At 41.8% G+C, this 20,282-nt stretch overlaps 3 protein-coding genes across 6 annotated transcripts; 2 read left to right on the plus strand and 1 right to left on the minus strand.

The window, feature by feature from the left end:
- Positions 1 to 1,567: 1,567 nt before the first annotated feature.
- Positions 1,568 to 5,306, minus strand: si:dkey-27i16.2 (regulator of cell cycle RGCC-like). The gene is made up of 5 exons (XM_031745316.2): positions 5,152 to 5,306; positions 4,212 to 4,376; positions 3,478 to 3,558; positions 2,764 to 2,826; positions 1,568 to 2,220 (listed from the first exon to the last, which is right to left on the minus strand). Exons 1-5 carry the CDS (start codon positions 5,171 to 5,173, stop codon positions 2,213 to 2,215), a joined length of 339 nt encoding a protein of 112 aa, XP_031601176.1. The 5' UTR covers positions 5,174 to 5,306; the 3' UTR covers positions 1,568 to 2,212.
- A 1,162-nt stretch (positions 5,307 to 6,468) lies between these two features.
- On the plus strand, positions 6,469 to 9,817 carry pcdh20 (protocadherin 20). 2 transcript variants are annotated; one of them, XM_039616802.1, is made up of 2 exons: positions 6,469 to 6,551; positions 6,995 to 9,817. In XM_039616802.1, the coding sequence occupies exons 1-2, from the start codon at positions 6,504 to 6,506 to the stop codon at positions 9,518 to 9,520; spliced, it is 2,574 nt and encodes an 857-aa protein (XP_039472736.1). In that variant the 5' UTR covers positions 6,469 to 6,503; the 3' UTR covers positions 9,521 to 9,817. The 2 variants fall into 2 exon arrangements, with proteins under 2 accessions (XP_039472736.1, XP_031601156.1); XM_031745296.2 differs by having other exon boundaries at positions 6,473 to 6,551; positions 6,992 to 9,817.
- Positions 9,818 to 11,563: 1,746 nt separating this feature from the next.
- Positions 11,564 to 20,181, plus strand: plp1a (proteolipid protein 1a). 3 transcript variants are annotated; one of them, XM_031745265.2, is made up of 7 exons: positions 11,564 to 12,040; positions 14,079 to 14,265; positions 14,399 to 14,555; positions 14,897 to 15,065; positions 17,494 to 17,567; positions 17,675 to 17,740; positions 18,110 to 19,632. In XM_031745265.2, the coding sequence occupies exons 1-7, from the start codon at positions 12,037 to 12,039 to the stop codon at positions 18,188 to 18,190; spliced, it is 738 nt and encodes a 245-aa protein (XP_031601125.1). In that variant the 5' UTR covers positions 11,564 to 12,036; the 3' UTR covers positions 18,191 to 19,632. The 3 variants fall into 3 exon arrangements, with proteins under 3 accessions (XP_031601125.1, XP_031601124.1, XP_039472761.1); XM_031745264.2 differs by lacking the exon at positions 18,110 to 19,632 and adding an exon at positions 19,639 to 20,181 and having other exon boundaries at positions 11,565 to 12,040; XM_039616827.1 differs by lacking the exons at positions 11,564 to 12,040; positions 18,110 to 19,632 and adding exons at positions 12,085 to 12,517; positions 19,639 to 20,181.
- Positions 20,182 to 20,282: the final 101 nt, after the last annotated feature.

Genomic DNA, 20,282 nt, shown 5'->3' on the forward strand with positions numbered 1-20,282 from the left:
TTCTTGCAGTTCCTCACCTTCATTTAAAATAAACAGGATGTGCCCATCGCTTGCGAGGGAACTTCCATCATGTGGAAGCCAGCTTTGTAACTATCCTGAGCAGCTGTGGCCTCAATCAGTCAGTCTGGCCTTTCTCTTAAGTGGAACAGACAACGCAGTAGAAGCCGGATACTCCACGCTTACCCCTCTGTATTTCCTTACTCTTTGAGCAGTCTCAATTTTTCTTTCAGGTTCCCATTATTCCTCTTATCTTTACAGTAACGTCACATTTGAAGCTCATTTGCTCTCGCCACTACACTCTTGTCTCTCCCTCTTTCGCCTTTTGAGGTGAGGCGGCTCTCGTCCCGGTCAGCACGGTTAAATAGTTGGCCACAGTTCAAAGCGGGAGCTGAACTTTCAGAGCAAAGTGTCTGCTAATGAGACATAAACAGACCAAGAACAGTAACTTAAGTGTCCAGCCTTTCCTCTTTTGGACTCTGTCACTGACATGCTGTCAAACAAATAGGCCAACCCAAGGAGTCTATCCATAATATATCACCACCAGGGCCGGTGATTATATCAGCTATAGCTGCCTAGAGATTCCTAATGAGAAAACAATGGCGGTCGGAATAACTTCCACCTTGACAACTATGTTTTTCAGCAAGCAGATGTGTGATTGCAATAAGAAGACTCTAAATATTTCAGGCTGTTTCAGTTCCTCTTCAGAATCATTTGAAACTCCGCTTTGACATGTTACCACGGGCTGAAAATACATTTGCATAGATCAGCTGGGTTACAGTGTCTCTGTCCCTCATTGTAAAATTACAAGTCACAAAGAGTGACAACTTTACAAGCACAGCAGTCACCTCACCCTCGTGTGTTTCTGTGGTGCTCTGACAGTTTGGAGGAGACACCTGCACATGCATGTCACTCGCTACACCTACACGCCTGTGAAATGACAGCAGAATATACACAAAACCACGATGGGAAAGTCTGCATGTTAGTCCAAACGCAGCGGTTTCCTGCCTTCAGTTCAAAGATTAGATTTGTGTAAAGAGTAAGTTCTAAATGAGCATTGTTTTTCTCAGCAGCACTAACGCACTTCCTTTTTAAGCCTGTCTGAGCTAAATTTGTGGTTTTCCTGTGCTGGTTGCTGAAGTGAAACTCAAAGAATAATCAGAACAGACACAGAGGAAGCAACTGCAAAAATAAAGAAAAACATTTGAGGGTCTTATGAGACATGAAGTGTGACAATAGCAAAAGTCAGTTTAGAGAGAAAGAAGATGTGGGCACATTGAGTGTTCGTTGTGAACACTGTCAGGAGGTTTTGGGTATTTTTTTTTTTTTTAAGAAAAATGACATCCACTCAGGCTTCTGTGGCAAATCATATGTGGCTAGTAAGGCCAGAGCCTCTGCACAGAGTAAATATGTTTTTAAAAAATGGCAACATATTAGCCCTGCATCTTATTGCCAACCTGGGTGGGTGTACCCCACTTCTCGCCCTATGGTAGCTGGGATAGGCTCCAGCTCCCGTGCAACCCTAATAAGGATAAATGGAAGGAAGGATGGATGGATAGAAAACATCAAATTCATTACAAATCTCTTTTTATTTTACATGCATTCATCTGTATATACATTATATATTATTAAAAAAAAACAAATATCATAAAGACCTGTACACCAGAAATGCCCTTCTACTTAAAATTACTTTGAAATTAGCCTAAAACTTTTGTGCCATCTAAGATTTTGATCCAGACAAAGCTCAGCTTTCTTCAAAACTACACAGCCGTGAGGATTTAGAGCCCTTTCTGGGCATTGCACTTATGGGATTTTTTTTTTTTATGTGGGATAAACATGCTTTCTATACTCCAGGCAGTGTTTTTGCTGTGTTTTTTCTTTCTTTTTTGTCATATGCCCAAACAGATGGAAGCTTTGTCTCATTTCAGGAATATGTCACACATCCTGGATCTGATGCTGCAGGGAGACGTTGTCTTTGCTGGCTGGACGCAGCATCGCCGGGGGTCTGTGGGAGTTCTTGCATTTTCGGAATGGACTGCCCTTTTAATTTCGGATGTTAACCTTTTCCCCCGGAGCGGCGAGGGGACCATTTGCTCCATCAGATCTGCTCTGGTGTATATCTCTCTTTCTGCTCAGCAGTAGCCAGTCGTGTCGCCCCCAGCCTATTCCCTATCCCCCCCTCCATTATTGTACGTGGCTCACTTTTGCTCTCCGTTCACATCTCTGCAAAAAGAAAGAAGAAAAAAAAGCACAGGCATGTAAACAAACACATAAACATGCAGTGACTAAGTGAGACTTGTAGAGATACATGGGGAGTTACGATTAATTTGTAACGTTAATTCGCTTTGTGTCGAGACCACTGATAGCAGTGGATTTATGCTTTGCTCCCTGTTGCTTGTGTGCGTGCTCTGGGTGATGCGTGTGTGTTTAGGGGCCTCTGAAACACCACTGCTTTACCGCTGATAGCAGGATCATGACGCTCATGTAGTCAAGTATGCCATTATCACTAAAGGGCGTGTAGATAGTCCACCTGAGTCCCCAGACATGGCATTTACACATAAAGGGTGCTCAGAGATAAACAGCAGGGGGTACAGTACACTGTAGAAACAAGGTGGATACTGCTACACAGTCCAAAACATACACCACGCTCATGTTAGCGCGTCTCTGCCACTGTAACATACTCCACCCTGCTGGCTTGTCAACTCAGTACAAAAGAAATCAAGAAAAGATTGGATGATAGAGGGTGTAATTTTCTTAAATACGCACCAGCAAGTTCCCGGTCCAACATGTCGATAAAACTCTCAAGATCACTTGTGTCTCCCAGCTTGGCTGCAGAAAGAGGACAGAAAGAAATGGAATTTGAGAAACTATAACAAAAAAAAGAGCTGCAGTGGAACATTTTTGTAGAGAAATGCAGCTCAGTTCAGTGGTAGCCTATTTCCTTTGGACCAAACGCTGAAGTTATCTAAGTCTCTGCATTACATAAAGTACGAACTGAACTGGCAAAAAAAAATAAATCTTGGGTTCCTTTTATTCAAACTGAGATAAAGCTGATTTTAAGAGTTCCAAAAAAAACCTTGGCAGCCTCGCTCCCACCAGGATCTCTCTGTTGTAAGCTTTTTCCATGCAAAGCCAAAAAAAATTGATGAAAAAATATGATTGACACTTTCTGGTCACCTGATGTTTAACTTTAACAGTAGTCTGTGCATGCAACTGCAGCAGCACTCATTAATCCACATGTGCATGCAGCCAAGAGCCGGTCTCATCACTGCATATAACAGCACAAATGACTCCACGCAGGAGCTTTGAAAGAAGAGCGCTGAGACGTCACAGCCACAGTGGAAGTTGCTGTGTTGTGTAAACCAAGACAGATTCCAGGGCATTGCAGATGCTTACTGTGTGGCTCTTATAAAGTGATAGTGATCGCTGTAAGAACTGAGGCTATCTAGATGGAGATGAGCTGATAGAAGGCTCCAGTACCTTTTGATGCCAGCGTTATTCCTGCTGTGTGGAGCTCCTCCTCACTGGCATTCAAACTGTTCCCCATAGATGGTTCACTGCCTGGGGGAAGAGAGAGAAGCAAAGAGGGAGTGAAAGGAGATAACAAGCACTAAGGGCAGTCCGTGCAAATGATCAGTGACAATGACAAAACTCTAACATAATGCAGGAGTTGCACATAATGACGATAACATGCGATAAAAAAAATTAAAAGGTAAGTGTTCGGCGCTAGTGACTCCCATGTGTAAGTCTTTGAAAGCACTTTGCCTGTTGAATCGTTAGGGGGGCAAAATACTTTCAATAATGACGACACATGGGAGCAGAGGGGGGGGGAAACGGTTTCTTCTTTTATCTTATAACCGTCGACAAATGCAGAACAAAGGGGGGAAAGACAATTACACAAGATGGGATATCCGTAATTGCAGCTCATTCCAGTACACAGCTATTGTCACGAGCACAAACAGCCACTTTAATGGAAGTGTGTAGGGATGTGTCCTCTTGTACCACTAATTTCATGCAAATTAAATGTGTCAAGCTGCAGTTGTTTGGGCTGATAAAGGGGCTCAACTGGAGTCCACGGGGACTCCAAACAATGTCACTCACCAGCATGATGCACTAAATAATTACTTTCCTTCCCCCACACTTTGTACATTAGGAAGATATTATCTTAATCACTGCTCTAACGTACTTTTTTTCTTTTTTTCCGAATAACTTACTGTAATCTGAGTCCTCGACTCCACTGTCTTCACTCAGCCCTGTGAGAGTTTTGGCCTCGTGCAGTGCTTTCTGGTAAGCATGCGGTCTGCTTTGAGAAGGGGCCTTCAGCTCCTCCACCACATCCTGGAACTCCTGGAGCAACTCACCAAGCTCCAAGTCCAAGTCTGTGGAAAATGTGACAGCAGTTGGAAAGAAATCTTCGAGATGGACTCAGCTTATTTCAGCAGTAAAAGAAAATAGTAGAAGCACTGAAATAAATATTTTTAAAGACTTGATTAAATATGGGGACCTGAGAATGTTTTAAAGGGCGTTTCAAAGATACCAAATTCCTAAACCTAAGAAACATACATAAATAAAAAAAAAAAGGAAAATCTAAAAACTACCAGCCGAAGTTTATGTCAGCGTGCTGCATCAGATAACTGGACATGTTCCCATATGGCATATAAAACAGTAAAACACCTGGTCTGCAAAGTGTGATTAAAAATATATTTATATATATTACATCATAAATCAGAGTTGTACGCTCTGGGCTGCTATAAAAACTTTTTTAGCGCCGGCACCATTATTTTAAAAATGGGTGTTGCATAAACGCAGTTTAGGTTTTCTAACATTTTATTAGGCCCACATAAATATCTCAAAGTTAAATTTCCTTATGGGACACTAAAATTAAAACAACTTTGGTGTGTTTGGTAGATAAGTAAATACGTACGTATTTATGATTACAGAAAAGTACGACTACAAAAAAGATTAGGAATTTAAAATAAGTGTCACAGCGAGATGATTTTTAAATCTTCCTAAAGCTTTTCTCTCTTTTACATGTATTTGTTTTTTTGTTTTTAAATCTGTTTAGTAAATTTTATAAAAGGCTGGGAAAACGTGCTCTATGATCCATCACTGAAATAAATTCAAATTATTGGCTCAAGCAGGCGTTGGACTCACCCATGGTACTGTCTGAGGACATAGCGGGACGTGAAAGAAAAGCGCCACGAAGCTGCTGTGTGTCTGGGTTCAAAGCGGTTTGATGCTGACAGTCACTAAAAGCACAACTGTACTTTTATTCTAAAGCCTTCCACGCCCGCGCTGCAAGAGGGCCTGCCCAGCCAATCATGTCACAGATTAAAAACCTCAGAGGTCTAGGGGACTATAAGTGGAAATGGGGAGGGGGGCGGAAAGTGTTACGCAAGTGAAAGAGAGTGAGACTGGAATAACCCATTAAATGCTGTAAGCGGGGCTGTGGGAAAAAAATATCCGTTGTGGTTTTAGAAGAAGACAGAAAACAGAGGTGTCAAATCCTCGAGTTATTCCGTTTTGGCGAGGGGGCGTAATGCGGGGGTTTGGGTTTTATGTACATTAATATTATATTATTATGTACCCGATATAATTTCCTGGCTGTGACACAAGTAATCTTAAACACAGGACACTTTGAATGGAAAGAGAAGTGTCGCACACACTCCAAAACAAAACTCGGAACAACAAACTTTATTCTTCTTTCACACGTGCACTACTATACTCTGTCTGTAGAGGGCCTTAGAGTGCAAGCCTATGGGCCATGCAGTATTTTGGAACTGTCAGGGAAACTTAAAAGCCCTGCTGTGAAGCAATACCACACAAATAAATGCTGCATAACCAGTCTTGTTCTTTGAAATCTTGAGATCTCAAGTAAATGTATCTTGCTTTCATGACTAGAGGTCAAATTTCACCAACCGTTTACTGTTACTTAACAGCGTGATTGATGATTAACCCTAAAGAAAATAAACATTTTCTTTTTTCTTCTGTTTTCTTTTCTTTTCTTTGCGTTTCGTTTTTTTTTTTTGTTTGTTTGTTTTGTTTTGTTTTTTTGTCTTGTTTTTTGGCACAGGGAAAAAGCATACCAGAGGTTACATACGTTAAATAAAATACTGCACTCTCAAATGTACTTTTATTGTAACTGAGGAGTCATTGTTTCTTATGACAGTTTACATCTATTACATCTACGTGCACTTTATATCTATGCATGAGTATGTGGACATATATTTATATATATTCATAAATGTGTTTGTGTGCGGGCTTGCGTGCGTGCAGTTTTAAGTAATTTTAAGCAACAATGCATTCGTAGTTCCAGCTTAATACACATGAATTCAGCTCAGCCAGGTAAACCTGTTGTTCTTCCATCTTCTCCTGTGGCAGCCTGACAGGAAAGTGTTGTAGGAGGAGCATAATATAATGAATTATGCCTTGAGCAGTTTTAGTTTGCTGCCTCAGTCCTCAGCGTTCACTTGCTGCTGGGAACTTGGCTAACATGTGTGAGGGCGATGGGCCATGGGACTCCTGATAATATGAATTGGACCGGACTACTGCAGGTAAGAGCCAGCTGAGTTTATCTCTTTTGATGGTATCTGCATTGTATTAGCGTTTCTAATTGAGTGATACATTGCAGCAACACACAAATGTGCTCAGTGTACTGTAGAGCATCATGTGCTAAAGAGGTGTTACATTTTATGACCCTTTATTCGTTTTTAATAAAGAATGTCTGCTTTGATATTTTCCTTTTTATTTAAATTTTCTGTGTTATTTGTTTACAAGAGCACTTGGTTGGAGATAAGCGAGAGGGAGGCATCGAATTACCTTATTGTGCAGCTGCTTGCTTTTAAAAGAGCTCACTGAGGCATGAAGTTTAAATTTTATCACCACGTTGAAAACTTTTAAATAACTTGTATATAAGTTATAAATAGAATAAATGCCTGTGTAACTCTACAAAGACTACTGCTCACTGTTTCGTTTTGTTTTCTGTCTTTGTCAGAAGCTGCTGATTGTGGTTCACATCAGGCAGATCATATGTAGTTCTCTCCAGTTTTCCGTCCCAGAGGAAATGGAGCCTGACACTCTGGTTGGATCACTTAGTAAAAACTTTTCTCCTCCATATCAGCTCCTGACCCACAATTACCTGAGGATGGACATAAACACGGGGAATTTCTACACCACTGAGTTAAAGATGGATCGCGAGGCCATCTGCCCCGCAGAGACAAAAGCTGAGGAATGTGTTACTTTATACAATGCCATCGTGGGGCCCTCAAAAGACCTTATACAGTTTTCTGTGATCATAGAGGACATCAATGACAATGCACCGCATTTTGAAAATAACAAAATACACCTGGGGGTCCCCGAGGATACGACCGTGGGGACCAGTTTCCTGCTAGATACTCAGGCTCTGGACAGTGACAGTGGTCCTAATGGAGAGGTGCAGTACCACCTAAAAGGCTCTGATGGAGCATTCGGTTTAAAAATCGAAGAAGACAGCTCTTTAATTATGTTGGTTGTACAAAGAGCCCTGGATAGGGAAACTCGGGACCTGTTTCAAATGCAGCTAGTGGCCACAGACTGTGGTGTAGACCCTTTAAGTGTGTCTGCAGCTTTAATAGTCACAGTGACAGATGTCAACGACAACTGTCCAGCCTTTAGCTCTGATAGCCCACACAGTGTCACCATCCCAGGAGACTCCCAGAAGAACACGGTGGTCACTCAGGTCAGAGCCACAGATCCAGATTTAGGCCCAAATGGTGATATCGTTTACTCCTTCAGTCCCAAAGTCTCTGAGCGGGCCAAGAAGCTCTTTAGCCTCGACAGTCTCACCGGGTCCATCAGCCTTACACAGGACCTCGAGAGCGACAACTCAGAGGAGCTGGTGTTGAAAGTGCTAGCCAGCAGCCATCACTGCCCACCAGCAGACACTCAGGTAACCATATACGTGCTCCCCAAGGCGAACCAAGAGCTGACGATCAAGATCAGGTTCATAGCAGAGCATCAAAACCAGACTATGGTGTTACAAGAGAACCAGCACCCCACCGCCTTAGCCGTTTTAGAGCTCGAGGGTGACAGCAGCTTTAAAGACTTATTTCTTGCCATTGAAGGTGAAGTGCCTTTCACTTTGAGCCCACAGAATGACAAGTATCTGCTTTCCACATCAAAGCCCTTAGACTATGAGATGAATCGTGAACATCATATTTCCGTGGTAGCACGCGTGAAATCAGCTGAGGGATCTGTCATCGTTCCTTCTAGACGTGTAGTCACGGTGCTGGTGGCAGACATCAACGACAATGCGCCATATTTTGTACAGCCTCACTACGAGCTCCAAGTGGAAGAAAACAATCAGCCAGGAATGTCACTGCTTCAGATCTCGGCTTCAGATGCAGACAGCGGGGACAACGGCCTGGTGACCTACAGGCTTGAAAACTACAATCCAACCATGTTTAGCATTGACTCTGTAACAGGTCAACTGTCTCTGCTGGTTCCTCTGGACAGGGAGCAACAGCATGTGCACAGACTCACTGTGTTTGCTCGGGACAGCGGTTCTCCTCCCTTGGAATCCATGGCCACTGTATCCATTCACGTTCGTGACCAGAATGACAATGCACCTGTTTTTCTCACCCCTCACTTCATCTTTTTCATTCCTGAGAATGTTCCAACATTATCCCAGGTGGGGAGGGTGGAGGTGAAAGACCCAGATAAAGGGGAGAATGGGACAACAGAATTGCATGTTGTAAACAGCAGTGCACCTTTTGTTGTGGATAACACCCAGGGGATGCTACGCACCACTAGGAACTTGGACCGCGAGAGAGAAGACCGCTATGAACTCTACCTGCTGGCCAGTGATCACGGCCAGACAGTTGCTTTGACTTCCACTGCCAGAGTGACCATCTTTGTGGAAGACATCAATGACAATCAGCCAAAAGTGATCCTTCCCAGCAGCAACTCCTCATGCCTGACTGTCTCTCCAGGTACCCTGGCAGGTGCCACGGTAGGAAAGATCTATGCCATCGATGAGGACTCTGGACTGAATTCAGAGATTACTTACTCAGCCACGGCACCGGAGCCTTTGCAAAACAGCAGTCCCTTTCAGATAGATTCAAGGTCAGGGAACATCACCTTAAGCCAGCAGCTCCTTCATGAAGACCTGGGAATGCATCACCTGTTCATTGTGGTCAGAGATGGGGGTAAACCAGTTCCACTTTATACCACTGTCTGGATGAATTTGTTGGTCAATGACAGCACAGAGCCTTGCCACTTGGACCAGGTTCCCACGTGGACAGGGACACTAAACTTGGTTCAAACCCCTTCAAAGGCCCCGATCTGTGACGTGGAGACAGCCAGATTTTCACAACTGATGCTGTTAATAGGCCTGGGTATGATGCTGGTGTCCACATGTTTGTTTGTGGCCACAGTTATTTGCTGCCTAAAACAGAGGAGTAGAAGTCTGAAAATGAACAAGGGAGCATACACTGAGGCGAATGAGATTCCACTCAAGCTCAAAGACAAATATTACTCTGATTAATAACAGCAAGCAATGTGTAAAGCTCACAGTCTCAAAGATAAAAATGTCCTGTGAATTAAATGTATTCAGTGTATTTGTCAAGGGCTTCTTGCATTGTAATAAGCCATTGATTCAGTGTGATGCACGGTGTATTCAAACATGTCGACTGCAAAACTGACAGGTTCTGTAGAAATAAAGTTGATCCATTTTCTGATAACGAAACAAGCATATACACGTTGACCTGATAAGTGAAATATGTCGAGTCATCCACAAAAACTTGTTCCCTGACAACTCTCTGAAATAAACAACTAAATTCAACTGTATTTCACAGATCTATTCCACAGCAGGCCATGAGTAAGATACCAGTATTACACTCATTATCTTTAAGGATTATTGCCCATGACCCCTGCAGGTAGAAAGATTGAGGTAATGGTCTGTTAGGTTGATTGGTCCTTTCTCAGATTTCTGACTGAGTGATGGGGAGTCTAAAGTATTTAGACACACAAAAGGGTTTAATGTTCCTCGGTTGGGGAAGTGATGAAAGTCTCTCAAGAAGTAACTCTGAGATGAGCTCAGGAGGCAGAGGGTGGCCACGGACAGGTGAGAGGCGGCAGAGGGAAGGCACAGCAACATCTCAAGTAACCGCCTCACACCTGTTACTTGATAGCACTGCTTTTCACCCACAGAGCTGGATCACACCAAAAAGGCAGGAGAAAAAAAACACAAACCTACTGTACTGCACCCAGTAACCTGACAGGCTTGTTGTTTTGATAACAGATGTTTGGAGTGAAATCACACCGTGTTCAAAGACACAATTACAAAAGACACTTGCTCTTGTGTTTTACTGATGCATTTGCATGCTGGAGAACAATTGAGATATCAAACCAGGTTAAGTGATGCATAAAGTATGAATGAGTCAGGATGTTTGCAAATCTGTCAACACACAGTCACGCACAGAGGGCAGGGTAATTGTTTCAGCTTTCTCAAACGAAAAAGCTCCCCCACCTTTTAAAATCATCTTTACAGTATCATAAACCATTAAGAAATCCTTTGAAGCTACACCTGCGTTAGAGGGAAGAAGGGAAGCAGAGACTCGGTGCCTGTAAAACACAATGTACAACAACCTGGTTAGTGGGGAACAAGGCTTGTATAACATGAGTGGTGCCTCTCTGAGGATTTCTGAGCTGGCGGCTCAAAAAATAAATAATCTATTAACACTTCGGTGTGAGATTTACTATATCAAATGAGAAGAAACAAAGACTGCCACATAAAAATTACAGACTAACAGCAGATCTTTACATAAAAAACATGTAGAAATGTATATTAAAATATATTTATTTTATTTTTATGATGTACCTGATCTGGTGGCCAAAATACAAGCGTGTTTGGAAAGTGGGGGGATGTTTTTTGTTGTTTTTTTTACATAATTTATTGATTCTTATTGGCCAATTTTTAGCCCCAACTACAGTCCACTGTGGGATGAAACTAAACCCAAACGCTAACAATGCTGTTGCAGGGCAACGCCTGCCATCTACTGGGCGCAAATGAAGCAAAATAGGGCTAATTTTGTTTTTATATTTCTGGTATTAGGCCAGAGGGGGGAGATGAATCAGAGCACAGTCTCTCACTCCGACACAGTCAGGTGCCCTGGGATCAGGGATGTTTCCTTGATGTACACAAAAAGGACATTTTTATCTTAATCATGTTTCCTTTTCTTCTTCTTATGCTGAACATTTGATGAATGGCTATGTTGCAAAAAAGAGAGCTGGCGTGACAGATAAGTGATCGCATATTACAAAACGAAAGGGAATCATTGAAACTCTATCTTGTTAGATCGCTAAAAAATAAACACCTCTCATAAGTGTGCACATGTTTATAGTTTTCCTTTCGGAACATTCCAAAAGAGGTTAAAAATCCGTGACACCGTTTATTTGGGTTGCTGGGATGCCACTTCAGTCATGGTAAAGTGTATCTCACTGCAAACAGATGATATCTGTCAATTTCCTGTAAGACTATCACCTGAACGCTAAAAGGGCAACACCATGATAGCCAGCGTTATCTCAATCAGAGGTCGTAGACCTACGGCGTCTGAAACAACAAGCTCGACTCAACATGATGTACGACTCATTCCTCATTTGCCTGGACATGTTGGCATTTTGACTTTTAAGACAAAAAGGTCTTAGTTAACCACTGTTTGTCCCCACACAAACGAGAAGAAGAAAAATGTATTCTTCTCTGCGTGTGCGCACGTCTGTATGCAGATGAGCGTCAACAATGAACTTAGTAAATGTCCGCAAGTTTAAGGACCCCCGGCCTCCTCATTATTTCTGCGCCTTGAAGTTCATTGAAAAGCGACATTGTTTCTTTAAGGTTGCACTCGCAGTCATCGGCGGGTCTGTCCATTGTTGGGGGGAACAGAACAGCGAGTTGAGATTGATATACGGGGGCCGGAGACAAGTTGCGCATATCATCAGCGGACCAGCTGCAGTGCAGGCAGCGAGACAGTAGCTCAAAGTCCTTGAACGCATCTTCCAGACATGGGTAAGAAACTTCACACAGACTAGAGTCCACCTTTATTAGCTCGTAGTATGTTCTTATTATCACTTTTTTTTCTTGATTGTATGCGACTGCTCTGGGAAGGAGGGGAGCAGTGAGAGGGTATCAGAAGTTATTAAAGTGGGGGCTCTCTTTTTTGTGTGTCAGTGTAGAGGTCGGCTTCTTACCGGCTGATGCTCCGCTGATATTATGAGATTTATTTCATGCTTGAGATGGCAGGGCTACTTTTCAGACGAGCCTTGTCGCATTTGCTTTCGCTCGCAATCCTTCTCAATTTTTATAGAGGCGATTTGGCCCCAGCTTTTGCATTTTCAAGACTATTCCTGCTGGGCTTGTCTTTTCATTTGGGTCACAATCAAAGAGCCTGAGAGGGCCGCAGTGATTCAGAGAGCTGCTGCAGCTCTCCTAATTGGCTAATTGGCACAAGGTGCATCTGAAGGCCGGCCTGATTGACTGACTGAGGTTGGTGTTAAAACTTATGGATTATGCTGATACAATGTGTGTGTATATACTCGTGAAGATTTTTTTTCTATTTATGTGTACCGTATATAATTTATTGTGGAACTATGTTATTCACAATTTCTTGTCAAACTCTGCGTTCTGTGCACAAACCCTTGCTATGTGAATCACATGCAATCAGTTTGCATGTCTGGTCATGTACAGACACCCAACAAAGCTATGCGTTTGCTTAAAGAGGCATCTATTTGCCCCTCCGGCCATCTGTGTTTACTGTAATGGTACCAGCTACAGTCTGCCTGCTTCTATTGTGCATGTCTGTGTGGATGCATGTACACATTTACACAGCTGCATTGTTTGTTTCTAGATTTGCTTTTTCCATCCTCTTCCAGCACTGGCAGCTCCCCACTATCATTTTCTTGTTCCTGTGTCTTCTCAGTAGGAAGTCTGAGTACGTGAATATGCGTGTGTGTGTGTGTGCGCGCGCGCGCACACGCACACGCAAAGCACAGAGGTGCCTCTGGCCTTTGTTTGCTTGACATTGGTGGCCCTTGTACCCCCATGATGGTGTGGCACAAAGACTGTTGTCTCTCCAGTCACAAAAGCAGCCTCTCTTTATGTTTCGCTTTGCCTTCTCCTCAGCGTCTTCCCTCTTTTCTCACACTCTCCATCCTGGCTGGTGAATGGAGTCAGGGTGTGAGATGGGGTCAGAGTCAACACGTCCCCATGCCTGTGGCCCTTGGCATCCATTCAAACAGCACATGACTACTGGGGGGAATGCACAGACTTAATAAGTGAACTTGTGTGTTTACAGCTGCAGCTTGATCAATGCTGACATTTTATCTTTAAAAGGTTGCTTTGGTTGGCTGTGTTTTTCTGTATTTTATTTATTTTTTTACCCCTAGTATTATGTAAGTAAGTTTTCAGGTTGTCAGATTTTATGATGCCTATCTCTGGGGTTTTCTGTCGCCACCAAGTTCAGCTGTATGCCAAATGCTGTGTTCATGCTATGAAATGAGACGATAACCTTTTTGTCTACTCCCAATCATGAAAATTGTAAACAGAGGCCTTTATTTTAAATTATCAAGGGTAACATGAAATAGTTTCTGTAGAAAGGATCTGCTGTTGGATATTTGGGGCACGAATCGCACAAAGTTAATTCTCAGTTACACATGTTTAGATTGAAAGAACAATCAATAAACTGTTCTGCAGTTTTAAGCAGCACAAACAAACAAAAAAATCTATTTAGCTTGTCTGTGCTGGGGTGGAAGCAACAATTTCATAAAGGGATATCTCAAAACCAGAACAAATGCAATCAAAACTATCTGCATGGCACAAATTGGAGTTCAGTGAGAGTAATTTTAGTTGAACAGATCATTTTAAAAGTTGCAGCACAATTTAATTTCCATTAACTTGAAAGAGTGAAAACATATTTCCTGTCCTTGAAAAAAAAAAACCCAAACATGCAGTATATTCTTTAATATTTCGTAAGTTTTAATGGTGTACTATGACTTTCCTCTGTTCATAATATGCTTTGTTTTCCATGGCGCTGCATGTCAACTAATAGGTTGCTATGAGTGCTGTATGCGGTGTTTGGGTGGGGTGCCATACTGCTCCCTTGTTGCCACACTTCTCTGCTTCTCTGGCATTGCCCTCTTCTGTGGTTGTGGGCACCAGGCTCTCACAGAGACAGAGAGGCTCATCGAGACATACTTTGCACGTAACCTTCAGGACTACATAACCCTAGCCTACATGTAAGTCGTCCTACATTTCTATCATCGAAGCGTGATCAAACCTGATCGTGAGACTTCTCATGATTTGGTCTGTATTTTGAAGGTTTAACCCTTTTAACCTCTTAACGTTTTCTTTTTCCTTTCCCACTCTCAGCATTCAATATTTCCAGTATGTCATCTATGGTTTGGCCTCCTTTTTCTTCCTTTACTGTATTGTGCTTTTGGCTGAGGGCTTCTACACTACGAGCGCTGCAAGGCAAACCTTTGGAGAGTTCAGGAGCACCATGTGCGGCCGCTGCCTCAGCTCCTCGGTGAGAGGGCCCTGAGTGGGACAAGTAAAAGGATTGGACAGATTGGATAGGATTAATACATATATCACTCCCTGGTGGGTGGTGAGCTGAAAAATCTTAAAGCTTCTAAAAAAAACAAAAAATCTTCAGGGACATGCAAAGATAAGCATACAGTGAGTGTTTGAGTGGTCTAAGACTTGAGTAGTTGGAAGAGGAGGCAAAAAGGGAGATAAGTAGAACTAACCTGAAAAACAAGTGTGGTTATTAAGTGAGTCACTCCTCATAAAAACACTCTTAGATTGTGTGCATCCATTTAATATGATAATGCACCCTAATCTGTGGCCTGCTCTCTCCTTGTGCAGTTTATAGTGATGACGTATGTGCTCGCTGTGCTGTGGCTGCTGGTGTTTGCCTTCTCGGCATTGCCAGTCTACTTCTTCTACAACATGGACGCTACCTGCCACACTATTGATATTCTGACTGAGACCCCAGCAAGTATCAACCAGCTTTGTGTTGATGCAAGACAGTACGGTAAGAGGAACTCCCATCGTGGCAGTCAGTGTTACTGCCTCCTCATGCAAAACCCATTCACATAAGGCAAACCTGTTAACACACTGCATATTTATCTTACTGTAAACAAATGTCTTGAAAAGACCATTTCCAGTGATGATTTCTTGGCAAAGAATTGGGGAAATTAAACCCTGATTATGGTTTGTGCCATAACCTCCACTGTTCAAAAACTATTTAGCACGTTCGAGGTCAACAGCCATTCCCACAGCTGTCTGAGGCTTAACCTAAGGACATAATACAAACAATATAACAATTAATACAGAGACAAAGCAGCTGGAGGGGAAACGGTTATGAGGCTATTACTGTGGCAAAACTATTTGTGCGTGTAGTTTTGCTACAGCAATGGCCTCATAAACAGTAGGCCGCACACCTAGTGTTGACGCAATTAGCATGCTAATGTAGTTAGCTGAGGTGCTTGCAAATATATTGTTGCTAGTGGTCAGTGGTGGGAAAACTCAACTGCCAAAAGAGGTATTTTTGAACACTTTTGACCCCCAAAAGTTTATATGGTGTGACAAAACTTATTTGATCTTTTAACACATGTGAAGTGATTAGTTGGCATTTTGCATTTGTGAAACTGGAACAAAGAAAAAAGTTCATTTTAGTTTGATTAATTTCAGTTGTTATTATGAAGTAGATGGAAAATATATCTAGTAGCATGTACAGAAAAGCTATGCAGGTCACTTTAAGTTAGCTTTTCTATGGAGAGTCTAAACCTGCACTAGTTGGAGAATATGTGCATTTCATTCATCAGTCAGTGTTTTTGTAAATGAATTAAATTAAAATCAGTCTACTATGATGATAAAACATTTTGCATCATAGTTAAAAAAAAAAAAAAACGGGCCAGTTTGAGTTTAATTCCGGTTAAAGTCCTTGCTGAGATCAGGCTTACCAGTAAGCCAGCAGCATTAGTGGTGAAAGCTCTAAATTCTCTTTTTCCTCTGTGGATTTACTTTATTTGGATTTGAATGCATAAAACTATGGGGACTCAGAACTACTTATTTATGTATACAGCCATACAAGCCACTGCAGTCCGACTTCAGCAAATTTGAGAGGATAAAGTGCCACGTGATAGTCAAACACTGACGCACATTTTAGGTACCAAATTATTAAAACTTGACCTTAAATTCAGTTTTTATAATTGGAGATATTTTTTTATAATCAAGAATTGCCTAAAGCTATGATTTGAAAAAAAAGTAAAAAAAAAATAATAATTGCTATTGCTCATTTCCATTTTTCACTGGAGCCACTTAAAATAGCCTGAAGAGCTCAATGCAGCTCTAGAAGGGTTCAAGACCCCTGTTCATGCCTTTCTGAATTATCCACACTCAACTTTAGTACAAGTTGCATGGTGTCAAAATACATTGCCTAACTTGTAGATACATTGATTTGGATTTGTGACTCAGTGGCGACAACTTTTACTGCACACTGGCATCGCGTGTTAGATTCTTAGTTTTTCCTGTTCTTCTTCCTGACGCCTCACATCTTGTACTTGAGTCTCCCTGAAGGCCTAGCTCTTTTAAAGTGTATGTACTAGGAGGCATCGTCACGCCATCCAGAGCTGGTTGAGACTTGTCTGCTGGCTTGATTGCGCTCTCTCTACGGCACCTTTTATTTGGTTTGGTGTCGTTTGTGAATGATTAGCAGTAAACGCAAAAAGTGCTCCTGAGGTCATTGGGATCTCATTAGTTTTGCAGCAGTTCTGTCATATATCATAGTGCTGATCAAATTAAAATCTCAGCAAGGCAAAGACACTGGAGGGAAAAGTCAGACGAAATCCAGAGGGGAACATCAATCTCTGTAGGCTACAGAGTTTCGTGGCAGCTCGCATGCCACTTAAAGACATTTTTCCTAAAATCCCCCAGAACGTCAGCTTTCATTCATGCTCCGTGGGCTATGTTTTGTACAGAATTTCATAGCAATCCAGCTAATGGCTGTCAAGATATCAGTCCAGACTAAAAGTGTCAGCAGACCCACAGCACAACGCTGCCATCCCTGGAGCCCCAGAGTGTGGCTAAAACACATTTGCCACACAATGAGGCACACTGTTGCACTGAGTGATTTGTTCTTTCATTACACTGTCCTGAGGGTTAAACACTCGCTAACACATCAAATGTGCGTATTAATCTGCAGCTGAAAATAGTCCCCAACACACACACGCACACACACACTCTTCTGTTTGGTGGAAGTTTAATACATTTTAACATGCCTGGCTCTGTGGTTTGATTTGAGAGCTGTAGACCGTGAAAGTCAAAAAGGATTTAGAATGAACAAATTAATTGATTTGTTGTGGACTTTTCATTTAATTTTACAGGCAGTAAGAACAAAATATAATATATTTTTGTCTGCAATTGTTATATTTGAGAACATAAGTTTATTTTTTCAACAGGACTCTTGCCATGGAATGCAGTACCAGGGAAAGCTTGTGGTATGACCCTGTCCAATGTCTGCAAGACAAGAGAAGTGAGTAATATGTAACAACTCGAGGTCTGATGTCATGTTGTACAATTTGACTGACATAACACAAATACAACATGTTGTATTCACTAACAGTAATCTCCCCCTACTAGTACCGCATGACCTACGATCTCTACATTGCTGCCTTTGCCGGCGCTGGCATCATGCTCCTGGCTCTGGTGAGTGATTATGCTGAGGTCGAGGCCAGTCTGGCTGCAGTGTTGTAATATAACACCGGTGTTATGGCTCATGTGACTTAGTGACGCTCAGGGTGTAGGCGACAAGGCATCTCAGGCCTCCGTGACTGATGACCTTTGTACTGTTGCTCTCTGTTCCTCTTTGTCAGCTGATGCAAACATCATAATAATGCTGTAATGTCTGGTGTTCCAGCCATGCAAGCAAATTGTGCAGCCATTATACTCACATGCTTCATTACAGAAGCTGTTATGTGGATGGCATCCGCTCTCAAATTAAAATGACTGTTGTGGATTTTTTTTTGTGTTCGTTTTCTTTTCTGATTCTTCTCTTTTCTTTTTGTCTCTTCATAGCTGACCTATACTGTGTCAACCACCTATAACTTTGCCGTTCTGCGGTATCTGGGGAGAAAGGGCATAGGTGCACGGTGTTAGGACCCAGCTTTCCTGTCTTTTCTGGCTTCACCACGAACATGGGAGTTTAAATCGATGGCAACTCTTCTTTTTTATCTGATGTGCACACTACTACGTCTGCTCCTGGACTTTTTTTTCTAAACTTGTTATATTTTTACTTTTCTTATTATAAGGAAGTTTTTTTAGATGTTTTTTTTTTTTTTTTTTGTGGGTGTAATTTCTGCTTTGAAATCGTACTTTCATTTTTTCTGATGTTTTTCAATCTGTGCCAAAATATTTGTGAGTTATTGCTCTTGTCACTTGCCAAGTTAAATGTTTGAAATGAATTTCTGCCTCCCGCTGTACTCACAAATAACACGACGTTAACAAATTACCATATGTATTAAATGACCACTAAATTGGAAGATGTGGAGGTAGTTTGCAGCTGTTAATAAGAATTGGGGAGTAGAGGTTACTATGGCTACCAACCATCACATCTGGCAGCCATGGTAGCAGACAAGCATCCACTTGCGGTCTTATGCTGACCTCCTGGACTTTTCTCACGGGCCAGAGAAAAGCTCCAACAATGGAGTCATGTCTTTTTTAAAAGCTAACCAATAAGAAGCCAGTTCTGGGGCCACCTGCACCATTACTCTCTGCCAGGGGTTATATTGCATGTCAAGGGAGAGGGTCCTCTGGACAAAGAGAGGGTTAGACCTCTCCACAGCTACAATGTAGCTCTTCTGGGACAGCAACAACACACACATACAACTCGTCCACATGCTGCTGCATGGACCCCACCCCCAACACCAACACCATGTAAAATGGATTCATGGTGAAGGGACAAAGGGAATTTTATTTTGAATAGTTTCTTATTGACAAAGGGACATTTTGTTTTTGTTTAGATCTAGTGAGGTCTGAAATTGTTTCTCATAATGTTGAGATGGCAGAAGCACTAGGTGCTTATACTTGAAGTAACCGCATAATATAAGCCCAAAACTACTTTGTTGAGGTGTGATACCCCCTGCTGGTAATGAATGGCTGAGGTACTTAAATAGAAAAAGGACAGCTTTGTTTTGTGTCTAATTCTTTAGGGATTTTGTTGTAGTTATTGTATAACACACTTTTTTCACTTAATGTAGCTAAATTAATTTTTATTTTTTTTTCATTTGGATATTTCTAACAAAACCTTCTTTTGCATCCTAAAAAGTAGATTTAGTGGAAGCTTAGCATAGCTTCTAATATTGGATTTGTCAGGTTGCAGCAGTTTTTTTTCATATGTTGGGACTATTTAATAAAAAAAAAAAAGAATGCTTTGAACTGTTTGTACACATGGCTTCTGAAAACATTTGTTTGTAGCCTTTATGAGACCTCAGTGTCTGGTGTATTATCAGGATGTGAAGCTGGTGGTTCATCCTTGGCTTGTTGCCACATTAGGAGGCCAAGGTGTTTTGTAAGGTGTTTTGTATTCTCTCCTCCTGTGTCCACAGGTGCACTGTTCCCTTCACTTGGCTGTGTACCAGGCATACCTGAAGATGCTACGACACAGGGCAAAAAACGAGAGAGGCTACGACCTGTATAGGAGACCGCAGAGGGACAGAGGAGAGATACTGTGCTCTCCGTACTCTGAGAACAACCCGTCTGACACCTTGTGAAAGGACACTTTGTAGCAGTTTTGCTAACAAGCTTTCTGCAATAACTGTAACACCAGAGCATGTCAACAAATTACAGTTTTGTAGATTGTTCCACTTTAATAGTATCATAGAGGCATATTTCAACAGTTGGGGCATGATACGAAAGCAGTTTGTTTTTTTTTTTGTTTTTTTTCTTAACCAAGCATTACAACTTCATATTTATCCTTATTTCAACACAATGTGCTGCATGTGAATAATTTCTATAGATTATGTACTTTTTCTTTTCGTTAAAATGTACCTTTGAAGGCAAACATAAGGATTTTCTTTCCTGCCTCGATCTAATTTGACAGTATGCAGCATATCCTTCTAATGAAGGGAAAATAAAAATGCAGCACATGGTTTGATTTTTGTTTTTAATGGAGAGGAACACCGTTGACCATCAGGTTCCCACACAGTCATTCAGTGACACTCAAGGATATGAAGAAATTCAAATACGGCAC

The sequence above is a fragment of the Oreochromis aureus genome, linkage group 2 (assembly GCF_013358895.1).
Source record: "Oreochromis aureus strain Israel breed Guangdong linkage group 2, ZZ_aureus, whole genome shotgun sequence".
Taxonomy (NCBI): Eukaryota; Metazoa; Chordata; class Actinopteri; order Cichliformes; family Cichlidae; genus Oreochromis; species Oreochromis aureus.

Coding starts and splice junctions, on each gene's coding strand:
- si:dkey-27i16.2 (XM_031745316.2), bottom strand. CDS start 5,173: ATGTCCTCAGACAGTACCATGG. Junction 4,377..5,151: donor GTCCTCAGACAGTACCATGG/GTGAGTCCAACG, acceptor CATTTTCCACAG/ACTTGGACTTGGAGCTTGGT. Junction 3,559..4,211: donor AGTCGAGGACTCAGATTACA/GTAAGTTATTCG, acceptor CTCTTCCCCCAG/GCAGTGAACCATCTATGGGG.
- pcdh20 (XM_031745296.2), top strand. CDS start 6,504: ATGGGCCATGGGACTCCTGATAATATGAATTGGACCGGACTACTGCAG. Junction 6,552..6,991: donor ATTGGACCGGACTACTGCAG/GTAAGAGCCAGC, acceptor TGTCTTTGTCAG/AAGCTGCTGATTGTGGTTCA.
- plp1a (XM_031745264.2), top strand. Junction 15,066..17,493: donor TGTTGATGCAAGACAGTACG/GTAAGAGGAACT, acceptor TTTTTTCAACAG/GACTCTTGCCATGGAATGCA. Junction 17,568..17,674: donor ATGTCTGCAAGACAAGAGAA/GTGAGTAATATG, acceptor TCCCCCTACTAG/TACCGCATGACCTACGATCT.